The sequence below is a fragment of the Ammospiza caudacuta genome, chromosome 19 (assembly GCF_027887145.1).
Source record: "Ammospiza caudacuta isolate bAmmCau1 chromosome 19, bAmmCau1.pri, whole genome shotgun sequence".
Taxonomy (NCBI): Eukaryota; Metazoa; Chordata; class Aves; order Passeriformes; family Passerellidae; genus Ammospiza; species Ammospiza caudacuta.
In genome coordinates, this window is record NC_080611.1 from 9,919,698 (window position 1) to 9,945,259 (window position 25,562).

Below are 25,562 nucleotides of genomic sequence, written 5' to 3' on the forward strand. Positions count from 1 at the left end.
CTACTATTTTACATGCTGTAACAAAACCAAAATATGCACAAAACATTATTTACTGATATTTGAGTTAATATCTTCTGGTAAGTAGTAAGAGGAAATATCAAAATTTTTTATCTAAGTGATAGGAGAGGAGAAGATTGCATTAATTACAGTGTTCATCATTGCAAATAAAGTCTATTTCCTTCTCTGCAAGTAATAAGCAGATGTGAAATGAAAGCCTAATTGAACCTCGTATAAAACCTGCAGGTAGCAATTATTATTTAAAAGTATATCTACTTTAAAAAAAAGAGATTATACCCTAAGCCAGTAACAATATTCAAAACCTAAAGTAAAAATCAAAACAATAGCAAGAAAACATTTAGCTAAATCTAAATGGTGTCATTCAGAACAAGAACTTTCACAAATAAAGCACAAGTTGTTTTATAAAATTTTTATAATACTCCTTATGCTTGATACGATTATGTCAATAATATAGATCTGCTTATTATTAACCCTTATTATTAAGAGTTATTACTAAACATGCAAAATTCATTGCATGAAGCATATGTAAAATGTATTAAATTCCATTCTATCAATAAAACCAGTTTTAGGTGCTGCTTTTTTCAGGCTCAATTATTCTACAGCCCAAAGTTTTCTGAATTAAAACTGATTATTTAAGACTAAATCTCACTTGAATTTCATGAGTTATTCTGGAGAAGTCAGGAAGTCACTTGGGGCTGCATTTTTTGTTTATTTAGTATACATAACGCTTTTTTCAATTTACTGTCCTACACTGCAGACTATAAATAAACACATGTAAATAAGATATAAGGAATTACAGTTTTGTTTTACATTCCAGGTTAATAAATTTCATAGTAAAATATTGGTATTAGAACCAGTTAACAGTAAACTTGAGGAGTGGTGTAAATGAAACCAACTGAACAGACAATGGCACCCTGGATCACAGAATAATCTCATGGAGATTAAAAATTCACAAAAGTATTATTAAAATTATTACTATTATCATTATTATTATTATTATTAAAGACAAAATTTCACCCTTGAGTTTATCACATGCTACTCCTAGCACAAATCCTAGAGATGTGGCCACCACCCCAGTGCTTTTATTTGGGATTTTACAGATCAATTCACCAAGCCTCGGGGTCTAATTCGATTTCATACCCCCCTCCCACCCATTCCCAACTATTTTTTTTCCCCTGCCATATTTTTCAAACCCTTTCAGTGCTGTTTTTGCAATGCCTCTCCCCTCCCAGTCTCTGGTGCTGCCCCTGAGGTCTCCGGGGAGGAGCTCCCACCTCCCAGCATCCACCCCCAAGGAATAAATAAATACTCGAGGTGGCTTCTCATTCAGAGCACGTGTCAGATGCTTTTCCAACACAAGGGAGTGGAAAAGGGAGCAAAAGGACGGGGGGAAGTTACAAAATAGAGAACGTACCAAAACATGGGTAAGTTTAACAAGTCTTCTAGAAGAAAAAGTGGGCACCGTACACTAAATTACCTCCTGTTAAGACAACACTGCTGCTGCAAAGCCCAAATCCTGACTAAGTGGCCCTTCCCTCATCCTACACCCTCTAACCCCACAATTTCCAGGCCCAAATGGAATCAACGAGGAGAGAGCCTAAAAATTGTAGGGCCACACCTGCTCCCCACGGCGGGATTTGTTCTGCTGTTTCATGCTACATTTTCCACAGGGGGGTGCACAAACTGGGGGTTGACAAAAGAGAACCCTTCAAAATCCGTTTGGTCTATGTTGGCAATGACCAGCTGATCTGGGGGCGTCAACACCGGCTGTCCTCGCGTGAAGAACTTATCGAAGTTTTCGGCCCCTTTGCCGCACTGCAAGGAGAGAGAAAAGCAGAAAAAAAAGGCTGAAAAAAGCCAGCAATACAACAGTGAAGTTGTCAGGATACATGCAAGGCATGTCTCTTACGAGTAGTTGAGGGAAAATTTTCTTTTCAGATATTTTGACAAAAAAAAAAATCCCAGACAAACAGTGAAGTTTTAATAGCTGAATCCTGATAAAAAGCAGTCAGAAAGGTTTTCATCCATCAGCATGAGGTGACGAGATAAAGAGGCTTTTAAATATTCAGCATTGCTTGGGATACAAAAGGAAAAAGGAAATATTTTGATAAACATATGTTGGCAAGAGATACTTTCTTTGTCAAGTTGTTTCACTCTTTTTAAATGCCTTATCGTGCAAAATTAAATTTTCCCTGTTAGTCTCTATTTCCTTTGTGATCTGCAAAAAGCTTAATGCAATTCATTTATGTGCTTTGAGTCTTCACTGAACAGGCATTAAATTCCTGAATTCCTATATATTCATAAATTTATTTATTTTTATTTATAAATTGAGAAATTCATAGATTCCTATAAATTCACCGAACTCCTATAAATTCATAAATTACAGCAGGGTCTCAGTCCTGGGCAGAGCAGGAGCACATCCTGGACAGGTTCTTGTTCCAAAACTTGCTATCACAGGTTTTCTCTTTAATTTTCTTAAGAGACCCATTTTGGGGCCAAGTCCAGCCAAGAAGGGGGTTAAATGCAGCTACAGCCTGAGCACAACTCCTTCAGAACAAAAGAAACCAGGTTTGTAGAAAGAAGAGTTTGGAGGAATGCAGAAAAGACTTGATAAGCAGGGGAGTGTGATCAGAAACCTGCTAAAAAATAGAAAGGTGGTACTATAAAATTAGCTTATGTGCAAGAAAAAAAAAGAATATTTGAGGAAAATGAGGCATTGAATATTGTGGAGAGGTGAGGAGGAAACAGGTAAATTGCTCATCTCAAAACTACTGTAAATTTAGAGGCACAACAACCAGCTCAGAGCAGCCAAAATAGGAGATTTTTTTATTGCTATAAAGGAAATTTTTCTAAAAACGATATACAGGTAAGCATCATCCTGCAATAAAAATTATGCTATTTTCTTTCTTTTTGGAAATTTTTTCCTCTTTTTTTCAGCAAATGGAAAGTACTCAAACAAGCTGGACATTGAACCCAAAGTTCCTGAGACCACTGGGTCTCTCACATTGCTTAGGCTAGTAGGGGCTAAATATATATATTTACATATAATATATATAAAGATATAAATATAAAAAAATAAATATATAAAATATATATATCTATTTAGCCCCTCTCTCTCTATATATATATATACATAAATATATATAAATATAATATATCCATGAAATATGGGTATATTTTAGGCGCAAACAGAGTAACTTATAAATAAATTTGTATCTTCAATGATTTGTTTGTCTTCACATTAAAGAGCAGCACTGAACCTTAAAGCATTATTAAAGTACAACTGAAATTACAGGGCTTCTCAAACACCTAAACTTGGAAATAGGAGTAAAATGTCCTTGCCAAATAATCAGTCTATGCCTATAACCTGTGAAATGTCAATCTGGAAGGGAACATGTTATTTACAGCACCCAACTGCTGACCCAAAATCTGCAGCTCTGTGTTTGAGTGAGGACAGTGGAAGCAGCAGGATTATTCCTGCAGGAAAGCACTTCCTAGAGAAGATGTACCTACAAAGGTTTCCCAAAAAATATCACCCCAAACAAAGCCTGTAAATGCATCCATATCTTCAAACAGATTAAGGGTTGTGTGTTTTTTGCTTTCTAAAATCAATATCCATGCCTGGAGGGATTTAAAACTTGTGTAGATGTGTTTAGGGACATGGGTTACTGGTGGGCTTGGCAGTTCTGGGTTAATGATGATTTTAAAGGTCTTTTCCAACCCAAATGATTCTATAAGTGTATGATACTGATACAAATAGAATCAGAATGAGTTGTGCACAGGGTATGCAAATACTGGACTTGGATTTTAAGTTATTTTTGTCCAGGAGAGTCGGGCTCGGTGTGAATCCGCCTCGGTGTGTTTTAATAGCAGCCTGTGCAAACAAACCAGGTCATGATAACCAGGGAGACAGAGCAAGGCTGCTCTGAGGAGGAGCCAGGACCTGCCAGGAGGCTCTGATGGAACCAAACCACACTTGAAGCTTTTAGCACCTTCAGGCTGGTGTTACTTTTAACTTCAAGGAGAGTCTAAGCACTCCTGAGCTAATAAAAATTACACATGTGAAGGTACATCTGCTTTATGATCAGCTTTAAATTTGCCTTGAGAAGCATGTAATAAAAATCTCAAACAAAATAAGATCTAAGAGTTCCTCTTTGCATAGCCAGCTCTGGGGAAGGGTTGGCTGGCAGCACCACACAAGTTCTTCACTTATTTACACCCTTCCCTGCCTGCAAAATCCACACCAGAGCATAAAGGTATTTTCTTTAGCAATATACACCCTTCTCAGCTTCAACTCTCCTCCTGCTCAGGCAAAAAAGTCATTTGTATGAAAAAGAGTGAAGAATAATTCAGGTACTGGCATCCCTCTGTTCATTAGTTTGTGACAGACACCGGTATGTCTGTATTGGCAAATAAATCAGTGTAAAGCAGTCATGCTACACCTGAAGTCCTAAAGCCAGCCAGGATTCTCAGCTGAAAAATAAAAGGGTTAGAGAAGAAAGGTTCAATGTTAGGACATAACAATTTACAGCAGTTTCTTAAAGCTTGTGTTCTTGTGTGCAAACTCTTCTCTTTGCCTGTCAATGAAGCACAGTACATGCTGAAAGAAATTCTGGCTCAACAAGCAAAGCTCTTCCAATTCTATTATGCAAACAGCTCTCAGGATAAGGACACCTTTCCACTAGCCAGGATTTCTAAAATGTTCCTATAGTTACATGTGTGCAAACCAGTAATGAACATGGAAAATAAACCAGGGATTAATCCTGCAAACTGAGCAGACAGTGCTGTAGGATGGGGAATAAAACCCCCTGTGCTGGGCAGACAACCATGGAGAAATTCACCCCTCTAATCCAAACCCCTCAGTCAGATCCTGACTTAGATGCTGCTCAGAGGAGACAGTTGTTAACCTCATTTATGACCAGTCTCAAGCAGCTGAGGAGGATGTGCCAATTTTCCCTGTGTTCACTCCTCACGCCGTGTGTGACCATCCAGGCAGGGCTCAAACCACTGTGAGGCTTTTTTGTAAGGCACAAAGTTCCCCAGGTTCCACCCAAGCACAACCAGGCTCACAGACAGCTCTGCCCTCATCAAATGGCCTCATTTCAGCCATGCCCCAGATCTGCAGCTGCAATCCCACCCACGGGGAGCAGGGCTGCAGCCACAGCCAGGGAGGGAAATGAGGCCTCAGGTTCAGCTTTTCTATAAACGATGCCTCAGGTTTGAGTTTTTCTGTTTTTCAGGTTCTGTGCTGCTTTAGTGTGTGGGGCTGGGCTCACATCAGGGCATGCTGAGCTCTGGGCACAGAGCAGGGAGACAAAACAATTCCTGCTCCAGCTGGGCACCAAGGACAAATGATCCAAATCTCAGCCCAGGAGCACAAACCCCGTGGGCTGGAGAGAGAAAAACAAGCAGGGTGGGACTGGATGGGCTAAAACTGGAATTGGACAATTAGCTCCAATATACAAATAGACCAAAATATTAAAATGTGAGATCTCATGACCAAGCTCTCTTCTGTTACCATTTTGGAGCCATCCAGGCAGAGCCATGACTGTGGCTCTGGTACTGCCACAGGGTGTGGCCTTTGAAGGCTCTTCAGTAAATATCCTCTTTAGTCCCCTAAACTCCATCTGGCCTCTGTTCCAGCTCCTTAAGGTATCAGTTTTGGTGACCCAGATGGGCCAGTGAGGCATCTGGACCTCTGGCATCTCACTCACCACTTTAGGTTTGAAAGGTGGCTGAATCTCTCTGTTCTCCAATTTCTCCCAGTCAATTCTCCTGAAGAAAGCATGTTCCCTGATGTCTCTTTCACCTTCCAGGCCACAGCCAAGGCGTTTTGCAGGATGTTTAGTCATCAGCTGTTGGGAAGAAAACACCAAACTATTCAGTTTAATGCTGGAAAGAAAGTGAGAGGACTTTGCCCTGCCTGCAACGCTCTTGCTCCTCCTCCTGAAGATACACACTGCTCATAAAATTGTTTTGAAAAGCTAAAATGAATTTTTGGAAGAATTTTCTTGTTTCATTACTGGAGCCAGCAAATCAGCAGCAAAATTAGGGGCTGCATTGGGGGAGATTTTCCCACTGGGCAGAGGTTGCTGCTGGAGGTGCAGGTGATGCCCAGGACACGCTGCCATCCCTGCTGCCTCACAACTCACTCCTGAATTTCACCTCCAGTCTCTCAGCTCAGTCTTGCAGACCTCCAGAACAGCTCCAGCTCTATCTCGACAATCAATTAAACATCATAAATTCCAATGCACTAAAGCTCCATGAAGTCCAACCCCCCCACACTCCCATTTCATTTTTCTGGGCTTGTTCAAGACATCTCATTACAGAGCCTTCAATTCTTTGGCACCCAGCTGACAACATCTAATCTGTGTTTCCTCCCTTGCATTCTTAATGACATCCTGGTCAATACCATACCCAGTTACAGAGATTAAACAGACTTGGGGAAACAAACCAGCCCCAAATCCACCAGCCTGGTGTGCTTAGAAATTAGAATGTGCTCCCTAATTAACAAGTTCCTCAGCATTTTCCAATTGTGTACATTGGGAATTGTGCAATGTAGCCTTAAACTCTCACTTCAAGTTTCGTGGGGACTTTTGAAAGCTCTTTTACAAATTAGATATGATTAATGTACTGCTGGGAGTGATACCTCAACAGATCTTCTGAAAACCTCAGTACCACTTTAGTCTCCTTCCAAATGTTGAGTTGATCTGATTCCAATTTTGAACCTAAAATAAAAGTGACTCTAAGCAGGTTTGGGAAGCAGCTGTGCACTGGGCAGGAATCACAGCCTTCTTCAAGATTAACAGCAACATTCCCATTTTTGTTACATTTTCCAAACCCTTGCTTTAACAGTAGGTGATAAAAGAAAATGAGAGTATTGATTCCAGTAGTTTTAATTCTTTCCAAAGTTGCTGCATTTACCAAAACCAACAAACTCTCAATCAGTGGAATGGAAGTCAAGCAGACAAATCAATTCCAAGAGCAGAGTGGGCACGTTTGTCTTGCCCAGTGGTGCCCAGTCCTGGGATTGCTGAGCCACCACTGACTGCAAGGGTCAGAAACTTTCTCATATTGACTTCTTAGCTCAGGAAAAAACTTCCACTGAAACCTGAGATCAATTTGTCAGTTTAGCAGATGAAAAACATGTCAGTATCAGAGACTTGCTCAAAATCTCAAGGTGCAGGGTAATTTTAGTTTTCTGCCCTCCCCTGACATGAGCACACAGAAGCAGCAAACAGGGGAGCTGAAAACTGGGCAATTTCATCAGGTTCAGGCTGTGCTGTTTGAATATGTGATTGTCACGACAAGGCAGCAATCTGAATGTACTTTACAAAAATACATCATGTTTATTTTTTGTTGGCCAGCACATCTACACTGGGATAAGCTCCAAAATTAGCATGGTCTTTCATTTTACCTTCTTGTTCCAAGCACCTTTTCCTTGATGATTTTCTTTAATGGACTAATATCCTGCCCATGTATAATACTTCATAAATGGTTGAAAAGGATAGGAAGAATGTAAATACCAAATTAACTAAGTGCAGTGGTGTTTTATCAGTGTAAGTCAGACATCAAATAACCCATTACAGGCGGTGGATTGGAAAAGCTGCAGACTGATAGTGCTCTGGAGAATCACATGGAATCAAAGGGAAGTCAAATGAATTCTTTTTTCCTAAGCTAATCCCCTGAAGCCAAATCTATTCTTTTCCTCAAAAGTAAAAAAAAAAATAAAAAAATTAATTTAGTATCTAAGAGCAATTTTAGGCCACACATGTACCACTGGGTCAGAATTTCTCTGTGGTTTCATTGCATTTATGCTGAAGATTTTCACATAAGCTCATCTTCACCTACATTTACAGATGATCCTCCTCACCTCCTGAGCTCTGATCCTGTCATTAGGCACTCTGGGCTGAGGACTGGCTGGAGCATCTCAGCCAAGCTGAGAAATCTCACCCTGCAGAACTGGGGCTGTGCTGCCGTGGGTCGAGAGGCAAAGCAGGGGGAGACTCTTCACACCATGGTCCTGTTTATAAATTCTGCTCTGCATTTGGCAGCCACTGATTCTGACATTTGTTCTTTCCATAAAACAAACAGGCACAGTGGGAAGAGCCCAGCACTTAGCAGTGACACCAAGTGACAACACAGCTCAGCACTGCCTGACAGAGGTTGCACTTTAAAATACTACAGTGCTGTGTCAGAGCCAGGCAAACCCAGTGACTCACAAGGACTGCCAAAAGGAACTGAATGATAAATAACATTTTAACTCACCCCCTTGCAGATGGAGACTGCTTCTTTGGACAGTGATTTTGGGTAGGAAACATTATGCTCCATTATGGACTGGAATAGTTCATCTTCATCTTCCCCATCAAATGGAGGCTGTTGAAAATAAATCACAAGTGAGTAATGCACTGAGTTTTCCTTTTTGTGCTTTTAAATTCTCCACTTTTTATGGAATGGCATGACAACACCATGCCCAAAACCATCCATATACAGCAGTGCTCCTGGTCCAGGAACACCCCCAAACCCACAGCAATCTGCAGCCGGGATATCTGCTGACCCAGAAGCTTAGTGTTTGACAGTCTCAGATTAAAATCAAGGAGAAATGTTCATTTCTGTCCCCAGAATAGCAGCCAGGTTAATGAAATGTGTGCAGGATTATCTTTGTGATCAGCTTTAATCAGTTTTTAAAGCTACTGTGCACCAGACAGGCAAAATACTTCAAAGGGTGAAGTTTGGAGAATAACTTTCAATTACCTTGTGCTAAGGTATATCCATTCCCCACTTAATTCCAGTTGGACTCCAGTTTGTTTTATGTTCTGGCTGTGGATTCTGCTGCTGAGACTATCACAAGAAAGGGCTGCACTATACTTTAAAATACAGGGGTGGGAAAGTGCCCATGGATAAATCCCCAGGATATGGGCCCTGTGCAAGCCCACTAATGGTAAATCTCCTTTGCCACAACGCATTCAATGGCCAATATTTGCAATTCAGCCTGCAAATGTTAACAGCTGCAGTTGCTACACACTGAAACTTTTAAATGTCCACTGGAATTTTGCAGAGAAACTCTTTAAGGCATTTGTTACAGATGCATGTTGTAAGCTTGGGAAATGCCTGCCTTTACCTAGCACTCCCTGAAAGCCAATTGCAGGAATCTTTTTCAACTCAAGACTAAGAGAACTCCTTCAGGCTGGTGCTCTTCTGCCATTTCTTGCAGCACAGTGCTGCTTCCCCACCCCAGTGACTCAGAGCAGCCTCTCATTAACTGTGCAGAACGAGGGGCCTGTAACTGAGCACATTTCCAAGTGCTCAGACCCATATTTTACCCCCAGGACACACAGTACAAAAACTGTATTCTTGGGACTTAACTGCAATGCAGAGCTTACACACACTCTTATTATGCTTCCCTGTGGTTTCAAACTCCTAAATGGTATTTCTTCCACTTGACATGCATTTTCCTGCTCAAGTGTCTCCCTTTCAATCCTGAAGATGGCTATTTATAACATTATTGCAGTACAAAGGAGCTGTATTCAAAGGCAGAGCTTGATTATGTGGGTGCAACATAAAGAGCTTAAAGCCTAAATACATTCTCAGTTGAGTCAGTCAAGAGTACAAGGAGATAACAGCAGAATGAAAGGCTTCAATCCCGTCCTGTAATGGTCTAAACCTTTAGGGAGCCTTGAAACAGAGCAGCCTTGGAGGGCAGGAGGAGGTCACAGAGCACAGAGGGGGAATCTTACCTGGCCAGCCAACATCTCATAGAGCAGCACACCATATGCCCACCAATCCACAGACTTCCCATACGGCTGGTAAGCAATAATCTGCATAATCACAAAAAAAAGCAGAGGAAAAACCCCTGTGTTAACTCACCCCAGCATTAGGTACATGTGTGACATGCAGAGAAGGACAGATTTCCTTGCAAAAGGCCAGAAAGACAATCCTGTAATCCTCACTCCAGCTCGTCACGGGTTTCAGTGGGAGTTGGATTGTTTTGCAAGCGTTAGGCTAAACCCACCCACGCCCTTGGGTACCCTGATATCTTGGAAAATACAGCTCAGAGACTTCCTGGGATGTGCATTTGAGGCCAAAGGAGGAAGTACAGCAGCACAATGTAGGAAACCATTATCCCGACTGTTTGTGACAAAGTCTGAAATCATGAGGCTCACTTAACTTATGGACTATCAATAATTAAACCTTTCTTTTCAATATGTATATTTTTGTTCTGCTGGAAAAGGAATCAAAACTTAGGAAAAGAGCAAAACTCGAAAAACCTCAGTTGTTTTCCCAAGCTGCATGAGTGTGATACTCAGGACAAAATACTAACTACACCAAAAAGAAAGGGGGTTCTGCTGTTCAGACCAATGGAAATGTCAAGTATTTTCCATGCTCTGGGTTCACATGTGACTCACAGAGCAGTACAAATGGAGTTGTGACACAGGGAAAGGCTGCAGGTGCCAGCAGCACCCAGGTCACCCCTGCATGACCTCTTTAACCAGGGCCTCTTCAGAGTGAGAGGCCATTGTTTTAAGAGCTGCGTTTGGTGATGGTGTGGAGGAGTTTGGAGGTGCAGGTGCTCCTCAGATCTTTCCAAACAACTGTGAAGGGATTCTGTGAATTGGGAAGGGATGGAGGAGAGCCCAGTCCCTGCCCATCCCCACTGAAGCAGCATCAGAGCCTCAGACTCCAACCTCTCTTCTACTCTGGAATGAGCAGGGAGCTGAGGCAGTCACAGCTCCAGAGGGGTTTGCATTTCATTCTCCTGTTTGCTCGTGTTTTTACTCTTTGTGAAATAAATTGCCCAGTCAAGTACACATCACACATCCTAAATTTTTTAGTAGTCTGAAAGAGAAGCTGAACTGCCAAGTTCTGTAGTTGCTCAGGAAAATTGTGAGTCACCAGTGCAATAAAGCAGGACTGCCTGGCTACTAAAGAAAATTATGGTCTCTGTGTGGATGTATGTCCTTGCCTGAGATACAGCAGCACATAATTTAGAAATTACTGCAATGTTTCTAACCCAAGGATTTCAAAATCAATTGTGCTTTGGAATGTATTAGACAAGCAGAGATAATAACAAGATTCTCATCTGGAAGACCCTGCATAAAGGCAGTCCATATTAGTTGTCTCTTAGCAGTAATATGGGCTTAAAAAATATATTTGGGACATTCATTTCATCTTATAGTGACATACTTGGTTACTCTCCCTTCATTTCCATCACCAGTAAGTTCCTGCCTTTTGATTTATTAAATCAATATTGCCTTTTGAAACACCAAACACTTTCAAAGTTTCATCCAGGAAAAATACTGGCCTTTACACACAGAAAATGACAAAACATTTCATCCTCAGTCCTTCTCTGACAATGTCTTCCTGTCTTATGGAACAGAGTATTTTATATAAAAAGGGGATATTTTTCAGGTCATTGTTTCGCAAGGGCAGAACGTTTTGTACAACAAGTGCAGTCCAGGTATGTGGTTTTGGGAGGAACAGCTTCTTCCAATTAGCAAATGAGCAAAAATGGATCCACAGCAGTGAGAAACAGAATGCTGCCACCCTGCCAAGGTTCTGTACCTGGCAGCCAGGTCTGTCCAGGAGCCCACAGCTCACTGCTGTCCCTGCTGTGAAGGAGTTTGATGGGATTGCTGAGAGGAGGAAATCACTTAAATGCTGCAATGCAATGTCCTGCAGTGAAAGCTGTACCAGAGCACTCAACAATGCTGATTTTTATCCAGCAAGGGATGAATCAAGAGTGGGTTCTTCTCTAAACAACATTCCCATCAGGAACTGCAACCTCCCCTATGAAACCTGCCTTTGGGAGAGAATACCAAACAGAATCAGGAGAGGCAGAATTAACATGGAAAAAGCTCCAATGGATGGTCAGAATGACTCCAGTTTTTCTGCTGTTTGAGCAGAGCAGTGCCCCTCTGAGCTGGCACACAGCTCCCAGGCCTGGATGGAAGAGTGGGAATTGGGACATAAATACAAATACAGCCACCAAGAGTCCCACTGCAAAGGCAATGGCAACACCTTTTCCACTGAATTCTCTCCATGCAGGAAAGGTGCTGCTGTCACTGCTGCTGCACATGGGGAGTTTTCTCCCTTTAATCCCATTTAAATATCTCCAGTTTGAATCAGCAGCTGGGTCCTGGGGAGGCTGTGGCTCAGGGAAAGCCAGGCCAGCCCTTTGCCATGTCCTGTGTGGAACCCACGGATGAACTCCTTGGACTCGGAGCTGCTCCCAGCACCAACTGGGAAGTGCAAGCCAGAGGGAAGAATGCTCACCTCCAGGGAGGAATTCCACGTGGGAGGAAGCAGATGAGCCCTCAATGCACAGTAAAGCATGCATTGGTACGAAGTCAGCAAGTTCTGAACGTTGTGTTTTCAGCAGCTCCCTCCTCATCACCCAGAATTCATCGAGTGCCCCCTCCCAGCCCTGCACTCAGAGCCAGCCCTGCCTGCCTTGCAGCAGTGCCAAAGTCATTCTGTCCTACCTGCCAGGACACATTCTGGTGTCTCAGAGCAGCTGGGGTGTGTGAGCCTGTCCTGTCTCAGCACAGTGTGCAGAGCAGACCCGGAGCAGTGAGGGAGCTCCTGTCCCAAGAAATGAAGAACTGCACCCTCCTCAACCTATGATTTCTGATTTTCACTGGCCAGGCAGCATTGGAAAGTTGATGGGATCATTCTCTTCCCCTCCTTCTCCATCATTAATTTAAATTATTGTCTTTTTCATGTCTTTTTGCATTTCAAATGTCCCATTTTACCCATCTATTGCCATGCATTAAGAGCTTCTGCCTTTCCAGATTCTGTGCATTTGAGCACTCAGAAAGAGCTCAGGAATTTTTCTCATCAAGCCAAATTGGCAGAAGGAGTTGCCTTTTTTCTTTTTTTCCTCTATTTTGCCTCCAAGGAAGGCACAGTTAAGAGCAGGACACAGAGATTAATATCAGCAATTTGTAGGAATGTTTAGATCATTGCAGCTAGTAGCCAGTTGGGATGAAAAGATTATATCCCAGAGGCAAGAGGAAATCTTTTGTGAGCATATATGATGTCTGCTGGAAAAGTTAAAACTCAGTTATTAAAAGAAATAAATATTACTATCACAAGAAACAGTCAAATGCACTTTCCAAACCTTTGTAATACCTATTTGCCTCCCACAATCCTGGCAAATTCGAGGCTGGAACTGAAGGTTCTGAGGCTGTGAGATGGAAGAGAAGGGAAATGGAGTTTCTAATTTGAATTCCTCTGAAATTCAGAATCAGCACTGTGGCTGCTGCAGGGATGCTGATGGTGGGGTTCTGTGCTGGCAGAATCCCTTCCCCCTAATCCTCCTGACATCCATCTCCTCCTGTCTCTCTTGACTGGTCAAGGAAACACAAAGTACTAATTGATTTCACAGCTATTTCACCACTCTGACCATAAATATTTAAGTTCAGCACATCAGGAAATACTCTGTACAAGATAACCACTTTCTGCCTGAGAGGAGCTGTCAGACCTGGGATCCCACCAGCTTAACCTCTGCACACTTCTCAAATTGCACAGCACAAGAAAATTAACAATAATTCCAGCCCATTATACACCCAGGTAACAGCAAGTGGCAACTTTCCCACTCAGAGGAAAGGGAAAACATTATTTTGCAGCACTCCAAATTGGAGGGTTCACTTTGCTGAAGGCAGCACTGCTTTCCCCTGCAGAGCTGGGACAGGGGACACCAGCTGAGCTGGCCCTGCAGGGTCCTTGCAGCTGTGTGCTCTCTGATCCCTCTGTGGGCAGGTCCTGCAGGGGCAGCGTGGGCTCCCTCAGGCCCCACAGGAGTCACCACATTCTTCCCCAAGTGCTGCTGAAAAGAGCTCATTCTCCAGGCTGGAGTGCAGCCCACTCACAGGATTCTACTCCAGATACCTTCAAGAGTTTATTTAGGTTTAGCTCCTTTATCTCCACCCAGCAGGGATGTGACAGTGCAAATGAATTCTCATTAAAATCTGTTAGAAATTTCTAAATTTTAGCCCTGAAAACATGGGCTGAAACACCCCTGCAAGTGAAACAGGAACCTTCCTTTGAAGTTCATAACAGAACTAGTTAGCAAACTGTCAGTCACAATAATGTCTTCAGAGACAAAAGAAAATCAGCCAATTAAACAAAATAAAAGCAAATCTGTTTTTAAGATAACAGACTAATTTCCTCTCACTTACTGGATGTTTTGGTAAAAGGTTTATTTCCTTATATGAAATTTCCAAATAAAGTAAAATAATTTGCTCCAGCATTGAGCCACACTGAGCATTCTGGTATTGACAAAATGTTCTTTGGCATTAACTGCCACAAGACAATTGCCACAGAAAGGACACTTTAATTTGTAATATTGGCTTCATTTATGTTTTGACAGAAGAAAATGAAATACTACTCTGGTTGTTCTGATATCCTGCTGCAAGCAACAGCAAATGGGAAAAAAACAAGGGTGTAGAATGCACAATATTTCACTCTGAAAAGCATGAATTAGCAACTGGGAAAAACACAAACTATTTTTCATTCCAATTTCAGAGATGACAAAATTCACCTTAGACACTAATTTACTTGTCTGTGTATAAATCTCCCCAATTCCAACAAACATTCAATTACAGCCAGAAATGCTCCAGCCAGAGCTGCCTCTTGCTCAGTACCCAGCGAACAACTGAGTCTCTTGGACCAGGATCCAGCCTCTTGCATCAAATCTGCTGCCAAACAAATCAAGACTCCTGAAAGCTCAGTATGCATAAAGACCAGATTTTAATATTCATATATTTGAATTATATCCAAATCACCACATGTGCTTGTTTTCAATTCTTTAGACCTCAACTACTGAAATACAAATCATATCCAGACTTAACTCTAAGCTCATATTTATGCCAGTGCCTTAAAGCACAACTGGGTTTCTCATGATCATATTTTCATTTCAGACCCACTGCAGTTGGTTCAGGCCTCAATGTCATTTCCAGTGACTTGAAAGCTGCACAGGTATGGCCAATCATGGAATACTCAAGGCAAATTATGGATTTATTACAGCAACTCCACTCAAGGCTGGATCTCTCAGCTTTTGGAAGAGGATTTCAATGACAGGAGCTCTCCTGAGGTGAGGAGCAGCAATTTGTGGCACCTGTGCAGGACATGGCCTGGAGGAGACCACAGTGGTTTTACAGAGAGGTCAGCAAAAAGCTTCAAAACCTCATGAGTCCCTTCCCAAAACTCAGTGAGTGGTCTGTGATTTCCTGAAAATGCCATATAATCCTTTAAATAAATGTGTGCTGACAGCTGGGTGAACCTATGGAGGACTGGATTAAAGCAGCATTGTTTGCTCCCAGTGAAATATTTGCTGATCTCAGCAACACCCATGTTTGTATAACTTCACAAACTGCAAAGTTTAGTACAATAATATTTCCAGGCTACAAATTTAAGATCAGAGATTGTGATCTTAATATCACAAGATTGTGATGCTAAATTTTAAGATTGTGAGGCTCTTTTTTAAAGTTTTTTGCTAGAATGAGCAAAATCTTATTTCATAAAAAGTTCTTTTTTCAATTAACTAGGTTTATCTTAAAATAATGACTACTCCTGCTGATTACATTGCATTAATTCACAAATATACCCAATATACCTGCAGAAGTTAAATGGTGCCATCCATGGAGTTGGAGCCATCCAAACCCAGTGGTATAAAATGTGGATACAATTTCCTTTAAGGAACTAAAAGGTTCTTGAAAGGGTCAGTGCTTACCTCAGGTGCAATGTAGTCTGGAGTGCCACAGAAGGTCCTGGTTGTTACTCCATCCAACATGTGCTCCTTGCACATTCCAAAATCAGCAATCTTAATGTGTCCTTCTGAATCCAACATCACATTATCCAATTTCAGATCTCTGAGGAGAATCACAGTAATTGAAGGTGAATGTTTGGGATCATCTGGCGTGAGCTTATTCTGAATAAGGAATATTTGCAGCTCTTTGGGGGTGGAGGTTCAGGGTGCACACACGTGGGGCTGGCTCAGCCTGGAGGGAGCTGGGCAGACATCTGAGAATAACCTTAAAATCCTGGAATGGGTTGGAATGGACCTTAAAGACCATCCAGTGCCACCCCTGCCATGGCAGGGACACTTCCACTGTCCCAGGCTGCTCCAAACCCTGTCCAGCCTGGCCTGGGACATTCCAGGGATCCAGGGGCAGCCACAGCTGCTCTGGGCTGGACAATGAATGAAGAGGTGGCTGTGTCTGACCCCTCACCTGAGGCTTTTGGATGTGTAATATTGTTAAACATCACACAGAAATACAAAACATAGAGTTTTCCATTTCCAAGAAGTTTTATTTGAGTGGGGCAGAGCACAGGTGTCAGAAAGGTCAGATTAAACAGGCTTGGGTTTCCACCTCAACAGCAGCAACACAACAAAAAGAGCTCTACACTGATGGCTTTCTGTTTTAAAAATACACTGAGATGTTAAAGAAGCTGATCATTTGCGGATTTTAAAAATAGTTCAGAAATTACTTATGTCAGATCATACTCACCTATAAATAATCCCTCTGTTATGGAGAAAGAATAACCCAATAGAGATCTCAGCTGCATAGAACCTGTGTGGGGGGAGAAAAAAATCAACAGATTTCTTATTGCCTCATGATTTTCTTCTGGCAAAATGAATTGCAAATGAATCATGGTAAAGGATGACAATATAGTAGCATATGAACCATGTGATTTATATTGTATGTATACAGGTGACATGAAAGACAAATCATTTCAGCTGGACCTTAACAGATACATTTTAAGTATTTGATGATAAAATAATGCAGAATCTAAAAAAAAAAGGAAAATTGCTCTCTGGAGCACAGCTTTTTTTGCACTAACTCTGCTGCAAAGGTCCTTATCTCTAATCACAGATTGATGGATTCAGGATGCAGCTCAATGTACATTGCAATTCACATGGCATGAAATAATTTGCAGAAATAGTGTTCCTTTATCCAGCCTGTTAATGGATTAATTACACGAAGCTAATTAAAATGATTACCATATAAAATATAATTGCTGAATGCAGTTAAGAGGTATGGAATACTGGTGGCTGCTTGAAGCTGGTTGCCGTGGAACTGTGCAAATTACGAGCGAGAGGATTATTTAAAAATGAGATTAATTTTTAGGCTCAGCACAAGGGAGAGGAAGCAACTGAGCTCTGCAACACTCCATCAGAGGTGTTTGTGAACATGTGTGAAGATGCAGCACAGGCAAAAGCTGTCATGAAGCACCACAGATTTTGCCAAGTGTTGGCAAGTTGCATTAGCTGGAGTCAAGGATGATCTGACACCATCTCAGTTTGATTCCATGAGTTGTTAAAATGTTTGTCTGCATCTGAAACACTTCTATTTAGAAGGGCTCTCGTTTAAACAAGCCCTGATGGCTTAAATTAAAATGAGAAATTATTTTAACAGAATGCTTAAAGCAGTTGGTCACCCTTGATTTTGAGGTTTCATTAGTAGATGATTTATGAAACACTAACAAGTGGTGATGAGGTATTATAAGGATGGCTAAAATAGTACTGATGGATCTATTCACTCTTAAATATGCTACAGAACATTTTCAGTGGCTTACTCATGTGCCAGATGTACAATTACCTGAAAAGAATCATGTAGATAAACAATTCCTAATTCCTTATTAATTCCTCACAAATATATCACAGAAATTCTTACAAGCTATACATTGAATTTATCTTGTACAAACTGTAATTTATATCACAGAGCTGAGTCTATTTGTACTGCCTTTTTCTATAGCACTAATTCAGACTGAAGTGTTCTTCTCAACTGTTTTTTTAAAATCTGCTTTTAAAAACAACATCAGAATATGACATAACATCTTTAATTTCCTGCTGCCCTGCTTAAATTCTTGTCACTTTTCAATAAGCCTCTCCTGCCTTTGTTTGTGCTGTATTTTTGAATAAATACACAGTTACCTTTGGTCTATGTGTTCAAACACCATTTTTAACACAAAGTTCAGATTTCAGATTTTTTTAAATACATGAACACTCACACTGCTTGTGGCTCCTTAAATTTTCCTACTTGCTGGATGTGATACATGAGATCCCCACCATTGACATACTCCATCACAAAATACAGCCGGTCCTAGAACAAAGTATTAAAGAGGCACAGAAATACATTAGAGACAGGATTAGATATTCATTGATCAGCCAAAAAGGAAAAAAAAAAGTCACTAGCATGTTATTAAAAAGCTTTTACGATTATTAGGGGAAAAATTATAGATCAGGAAATGGAAGTGGAATGTTTTGTACAACCTTCAAGAGTAAATGATTGATGAGATCTGTCTAGTTTTGCCAATTTTAGTGCCATGCTTTTACAGATTATTTGTCTCCAACAGTTTCAAGAATTATACAAATATAGCTCAGTCTGAAAAATCTGTCTCTAAAAATAAATGAAGAAAAAATCAAAGATGTTAAAAAATTCCAAATTGCTTTGAGGCCGTTTCTAATTGCTGCTAGGAAGTTTTCCTTTGGAAGATGGTGTGGATGAGGCCCTTGAGGACATGGATTCTTGGGGAATATGGGCTGATGGTTGGATTTGGTGATCTTAGAGGACTTTCCCGGCCTCAGTAATTCCATAATTCCATGTCATCCAAGAGGCTGGCACAGTGACTCTGGGCCATCAGATCCAACCTCACATGTGTCACTGGGAGATGCTTTGCAATGTGATGGGCAAATATCCACTGCACATATTTATAAGGAAAGAAAAAAAAAGCCTCTCAGTGTCACCAAGAAGTGACAGAAAACGGAATTAAATCCACCAACACTGATTCATGACTAATAACCCCAAGGTATAATAACAGCCATTAAGACTTTTCAAGTACTGTCCTCAGAGCTTTAAAAGTATTTGGGAACCTTTGGGAATGTGGGCTTGAGGCTCTGACCCAGCAAAGCAGACACATTTAAGAATTGTCATGCTGGCCTGCTCCAATAACAGCACAAAGGAAAATCTTTGAAATTATTTTTTATATTAAAGACACAAGGAGTAATTACACGTGGGATTTCTTCACCATTTTCTATGTGCAGAGGCTACCACACATGGGTTGGATGATAATAAATGTTACTGGAGTGATAAAATCCATGACCAGCAGCCTGGGAAACATCAGGGTGGCAAGAAAAAGACAAGAGCTCACGTACAACTGTCTGGAAACAAGAGTGGAGCTGTGTCAGGAACGGGGGCTTATCTTGCAGTGCCAGGACTCGTTTCTCCACCATGGTGCACTCCACATCATCATCCTGGATCACCACGTCTTTCTTCAGGATTTTGACTGCATAGAGCTCCTCTGTGCCCTTCCTGTCTGCCAGCATCACCTGCAGGGCAGAGAAAGAGCAGAGTGAAAATCCCCCAGTGCTGGAGTCCTGGACACTGAGAATTTTAAACTTGCTGTGCTTAAAGACACAGACCCACAAGAGAACACTGCATTTGACCTGAGGCTGTGGAGAAGGACTCCAAAACTGATTGATAGCACTGGGATTATAGGTGTGTAGTTGGTTAGAAGTGGGTGGAAAACTGAGAGTTTGGGATTTTAGAATATAGAAATAAATATGAAGTAAGATGGAGGTTTTAGGGTGGAGACAGGTTGTTTCTTCTTTACCTTCTTTGTCCTTCTTCTTCTTGGGTTTGGGTGATGTTTTGTAATTGGATAGGAAAGTCTGCATTGGGGGCTTCCAAGGATCAGTTATTGAATTAAAAAGGGAAGATTATCTAGGTGTCCTTTCTTAATTGGAGAGTTTAGTCTTAAAAAGACCTTGTAACAAGAGATTGTTGGCCTTTTTGTGCCTTGCTAAGAAAAGCTGCCAAACTCATGGTTGTGGGACTGTTTTACTGATAAGAAATAATAAACACTTGAGTCTGAACATGAACTACCATCTCAAATGCCTTCAATGCAGACCCAGAGAAACCAATACCCCAGGCCAGGGAGGGAAGGTCACTGAGATGCCTGAAGATTTAGAGAGATGGCAAGCCAGCTTTTCCTTTAATTTGTAGAGACAAATCTGATCAGAACTCCAAAGTCACGATCCTTGCACAGTTCAGACAGCCTGTGCCCAAACCCACGGGCTGGCTGTGGGCTCGTTGATGAAGGGCTGATAAAATGTTAAGTCCCAGGAGACTTCTTCAGCAAAGGGCACTTTATCACCTGAGTTTTGTTCAAACAGGCAGGAAAATAGCAGTCTGTTCTCTCATCTATTGGATTTCTAATACATATACACACTATGTCTGTTTTTTTCCAATATTCACCCTTACCAATGTTGGTGACTTCCAGGACTGGCAGAGTGACCTAGGCATTAAGGGTAGAAAAGCAGACTTAATTTCCTTTAAATTGCCAAGAAGTGAGGATCTGAAAGTCAGCAATGAGTTCCCATCTTGCCCAACAGTCTGAGTTTTAAAAATGTATTTTTATTTTTTCAATATGCCAATCAGAACTAAAGTCTGCTAAGCCTTAGAGGGAATAACCCTACTCCTGTTAAGACATCAAAAATTCCTTCCTCAAAAATGCACTTTTGACTCTGGATTTTGCTTCTTAGAGAGCTGTTTATTTATTCTTCCTCAAGGAAAAGAAAAAAAAGAAAAGAATGTGAACGGATTAATTCTAAATTCCTACCTTCCCAAAGCTCCCCTTTCCAAGCACCATGAGGAAGTTGAAATCTGTCAGCTTCACCCTGTCCAGATTGTTGGATGGCACACTTGAGCTCTTGTCTTCTGTTGAAGTAATGACTTTGTTACCAGCTGGCCCAAGTTTGGCTTTCTGAAGAACATACACACACATACACACACAAAAACAGCAAAGTGAGAAGAACTGCCCATTTCCTGGCAGAAGGGATCTCTGGGTGGAAGTTAGAGCTGGAAATGGCCAGGTCTGAGGTGACATTCCCAGGTGAGAGGCTGCATAGCAAACTATGCACAGACACACCTTCACAGACTCATTCCAGCAATACTTTTGACATTATTGAAGGAATTAAAGTGGAAAACTGTGTTCACGTATAACCAGATAAAGCAGATACACTTATCTGGTTAAAAGAGCAAAACCAAAGCAATGCCCAGAAACAAAATTTAAAAAATCATCATTTACTTTCAGGCCAAAAGCAGCTTAAATGGTGCTTTTGTTCTGAAAGACCAAAAAAAAAAAAAAAATTAGAAAAAAGAGGCTATCCAAAATACCATGTTGTAATGTACATTGGGTATTTTAGGATATAAAAAACCTCCTCAAAACATTCTCCTTTCAAATGGAATTCTTCAAATCATGGCATAGCAAGAGCTAAGAGAATTTTGACATGCACTAAGAACCTGCATTAAAAATCCCACAGCACATGAGAATTAATGCAGATGAACATGGCCACTTTCAAACCAGCAGTACAATCAACTTTGATTTTCAATCAAGGGTTGATCTGGAAAAGGGAGGAAGGGGAATTTTACAGACAAGGGCTCTACCAGACACTCTGGTTTACAGGGGGCTGCAAGTCTCAGTATTTCACATGGGACACCATGGCATGGCTCAAGTAAGCTGCATTTCAAATCTCAGAGTTAATGCAAGAGAAAAAAGTAAGACTCACCAAAAGATAATGCAGGCTACAAGATAATATCCTTTTATTTCTCAAAAGAATCCCATATACCAGCAGAAGCAAAGCCAATAAGGTTTAGTAATTCCTTGGGATATAAGTGCTGTCCCCATCTGTCTGGTGTGTTGGTCTGGTTAATAACCTCTAATATGGTTAATTTACTTTGTGCCAGTGATGTATGTTTGACAATTCAGGGTAACTACTCTCTGTTTTCACAAAAGGGCAATATTTGTGTATTATCCCTCTTTCACAGATAAAGAAAATTACAGGAATGGAGGTTTATTCAAAGTCACACAATACCTCCCTTTAAAACCCATGCCTGACTTACACCTTTGGTACTGGAAACTGGGAGTTACAAATTTTCCCTTCCTCAGAGGGGTGAAAAACCTTAAAATTGAGGCACTTGATTCACAGACTCCATCTACTCCTGCAGTAATGACAAAATAACCTCCTGTCACTTGAAAACCATATCCAGCTTGGATGACTCTTCCTGCAACTTTGTAAGTGCAGAAAAATCTTATGCCCAGCCACAGGGATATGAATTTTGCAAGTTTAGATCTCTTTATTAAAAAACTTGCAATACAGCTTAGAATGGGGAGTTTCCTCCACAGCAATGTTATTATTTGTTTGCATGAAAACAGCATTGGAGATGCTGATCAGGTGCTGTGCAAACATTTAGGGAGAGCCAGTCCTGGATGTCAGCTTAAATCCCAAGGGATCTTCCCAGGGCAGGGCTGGCTGCTGGGACAAATCTGTGCTGGAGCTCTCTGGCAGCACAAAGCTCCTCTTGAGGCCACACAAGATTGAGCCATGAGCAAAACAAGGGGGAAAAAAACCCCCAAAATCCCAATATCCGTTATTGGTACAAGATAAAGATGTGGCTCAAGGGAGCAGCTTTGCTGGCCATGCCATTGTGATGTTCCACAAATGGGATCTCAGATAAAGATCTTGCTTTTCTCATGCACAGAGCAATTTCAATATCCTCCTTTTCACTGAGGAATGGAGATCCAAATCAGGCCCTGGATGGGCAGCACCAGCTTTATTTCTTACACCTTTAAACCCACTGGGCAGGGTGTTGGCAGTTTGTTTGAAAATGCGTAATTCAAAACAAAAATCAAATTTTGTTCCAAAGCCTTTTTTTTTTTGGGGGGGGGGGGGCGTTACAAACCTGCTCATCAGGCAGGGAGTGCTCTCTGCAGCGCAGCAAACCCAGGCTTTGGGGTTTTTCTGCTTTTTTTCTTTTTTTTTTTCTGCCATAAAAAAGCATGGCAGGTTCACCAGCAGGCTCCTGTGCCTGCTGCTGGCTCCAGAGCTGGAGGCACTGCACTCACTCAGAGTCAACATGGGCTAGAACTGTCAGGATCTGAAGGCAGGATCTTTAAATAATATTTGAGAACCCAGCCAAGGCCTCCCTGCATCCTCTGAGCACTTAGATTCAATGAGCAACAGACATGCTCCTCTCAGTCCCATTTTTCAGCTTTTTTAAAGTTAGACATCACTCTGAGTTTGAGAATCTCTTTCTGCAGATGGCAGATTTTTGAGGAGAACAAAAATTCCTCCTGTGTTCCTCAGGGGCTCCTCCTGTGTGCTCAGGTGGGTTCTGAGGTGTCTGACCCAGGGCAGGAGTTTCTGGATGAGTGACCTGGGATGGTGACAATCCTGGGCAACCCCTGGCTGAGCTGCCATGGAGGGTGAAGAGAGAACCCTGCTGGAAAAACCAGGGACAGGGCAGCCAGGGAATGCTGGGGAGCAACCAGACTGACTCAAAGGAAGCACATAGCCCCAAAGCGGCAGGAACTCGTGAAATTATCATAACCTTATCAAAAACCCATCACCTTGGCCAGCCACCATCCTCTCAGAAGCATGCAAAACCCCCTTTTTCACATTTGGCATGTGAATTCCTGTTACTGCTTTTTGGCTTAAGGTCCTAGTGGAAATAGAGTGAGGATTTCAAGATACTTCACTGAGCTCTATCATGAGTTTTATATCTGAAACACCTTGGCTGCAGCAGACAGAAAATGCCATGCAGCCAATATCCCCTTCCCGACTGCCAGAGCAAAACCAATTCTGCAGCTACAGAAGGGACATAAACTCAAATTATTCCTAAAAGCTTATTGGAAAAGACTGATATTTTGCCTTTCCTACCATGACTAAAATTGAAAATCGCAGAATCCTATTTGAACCCTCCTTTATTTTTTATGGATATTAAAACTTGCTGAAGTTGAAGACAGTATTCCAGGCCCTGGATTAATTTTCAATCCACATTCCAACTCCTTGGCTTATTATCTCAGATAAAACCACAGTATTGTTACAACCAAGCCAGCCTGCAGCAAACCAGCCAGGAAAATAGAATGTTAAAGATAAATTAGTCTGCACTGGGAGCAGGAAAGTTAATCTAAAAAGAAAACAAGACATGCACATCATCTTACTTCCTCTGCTTTGGACGCACCTTATCTCGGCCAGTTCTTTTACCCTGAAACCACAGGTGAGACACATCTTATATATTCAGCCCAAACTCACTTCTCCATTGAGTGCTAAGAAATTACAGTGTGCTACATTGCAGAGACTCTGGGAATTAGGTAGGAGATTTTTGGAAAAGATATCTCAGGTTTCGCAGTAAAAACGCTTTGGATTTCTTTTTAATCTAACAATTGTACTTTTAATTAAATAGGAAAAAAGTTATCCAAAATCTAATGAGAATCCAAAATCTAATGAAACAGAAGTGATTTAGGGAATAGTAATTCTTCCATTTTTTATGGCAATTGCAGTAATTCTTGATGATTCTTTTCAAAACTTTCTGATTTTCCCCCTGTGAAGAAAACTGAATAGGACAAAGCAATAAATGTGAATGTTGGTTCTTCTGCCTTCCGTGTGTATCTGTAGTCGAGAATCTTAGGAATTACAGAGCTAAAAGACTGAATTGGTAATTTTCCACATTAGCCAATAATAAATAAAAGTTGTGAGGATTAAAAATAAAAAACATTTACAAAATTCCCTTTGATACTCTCAATCTCTTTAGGGTAACGAGTCTCCATCCAAGATGTCAGTGCTTTAACACCTTGCACTGTTCCCCTCTGCTGCTGGCTGAGACTGGCTTTGCTCCCACATGTGAACGAACACCAGGATCCAAACTCAGAGCCACCCCCTCCTCCCCCCAGGCACAGCTTCAGGAGGGACAAACCCACCCCCTCTGCCACGGTCAGACACCCAAGCCACACAAAGCTCCGTGTGCAGCTCACTAGAGGAGGTGCTCCTCGGTTGTCAGGGAAACTCACTCCCAGCCAGTTCCCAGATGCCAGCAGGATCAGCCCTGGCACCACATTTTCGAGAGGAAAAATGATAAATGAAAAAATATTTACCAACAATGCTGAATCCCCACCACATGAGCAGAGTCCGTCCTTTATTTATTGGCCCCACCAGCACCTGGTTTACCTGGGAGCTAAAGGCAGAGCTCTGCTGCCAGCAGCTGAGTGCTCTGGATTCCACATGGATGCCAGCATTGCCTCCTCATCTTTCCAGCTTCCACCCACCAGCCCTGCTCTGCCTGAGTGCATGATGGAACAAGAGCCTGCCCAAACCCCACAGCTCTGACTGACTGCACAGGGCTTGTCCCAGAGTCACAGAGTCACTGAACAATCTGGAACAGACCTAAAAGATCATCTCATCCCACCACCATGGCAGGGACACCTTCCACCAGAGCAGGCTGCTCCACGCCCCACTGTCCAACCAGGCCTTGGGCACATCCAGGGATCCACAGCTGCCCTGGACAACCCAAAAATTGAGATTTGTGGAGCAGGAATGTCTCCTTGCCACAATTTAATCCCTTTAAAAATTCTAAACAAAATCCCTGCTCCTCACATGGCAGGAAGTTCTCAGCAGGTCTTTGCCAGAGCCCCAGGTGCTCCTCAGATGTCCCTGGGTAAAGGAATCAGTCACCTCACACTGCCACACCTGGAGCCAAGGT

The 25,562-nt window shown here is 41.7% G+C and overlaps 1 protein-coding gene across 2 annotated transcripts in view; it reads right to left on the minus strand.

Moving 5' to 3' along the window:
• Window positions 1-1,198: 1,198 nt before the first annotated feature.
• Window positions 1,199-25,562, minus strand: part of PRKCA (protein kinase C alpha) — a 142,682-nt gene continuing 118,318 nt past the window's right edge. The window contains exons 9-18 of one of the 2 annotated variants that reach the window (XM_058817287.1): window positions 24,048-24,071; window positions 20,644-20,787; window positions 19,178-19,351; window positions 18,034-18,125; window positions 16,530-16,592; window positions 15,752-15,890; window positions 9,756-9,836; window positions 8,287-8,394; window positions 5,733-5,873; window positions 1,199-1,833 (exon numbers count right to left, since the gene is read on the minus strand). In XM_058817287.1, the coding sequence (XP_058673270.1) occupies window positions 1,669-1,833; window positions 5,733-5,873; window positions 8,287-8,394; window positions 9,756-9,836; window positions 15,752-15,890; window positions 16,530-16,592; window positions 18,034-18,125; window positions 19,178-19,351; window positions 20,644-20,787; window positions 24,048-24,071 (1,131 nt within the window). In that variant the 3' untranslated portion in view covers window positions 1,199-1,668. The remainder of the gene's footprint in view (window positions 1,834-5,732; window positions 5,874-8,286; window positions 8,395-9,755; window positions 9,837-15,751; window positions 15,891-16,529; window positions 16,593-18,033; window positions 18,126-19,177; window positions 19,352-20,643; window positions 20,788-24,047; window positions 24,072-25,562) is intronic. The other variant, XM_058817288.1, reaches the window with a different exon arrangement.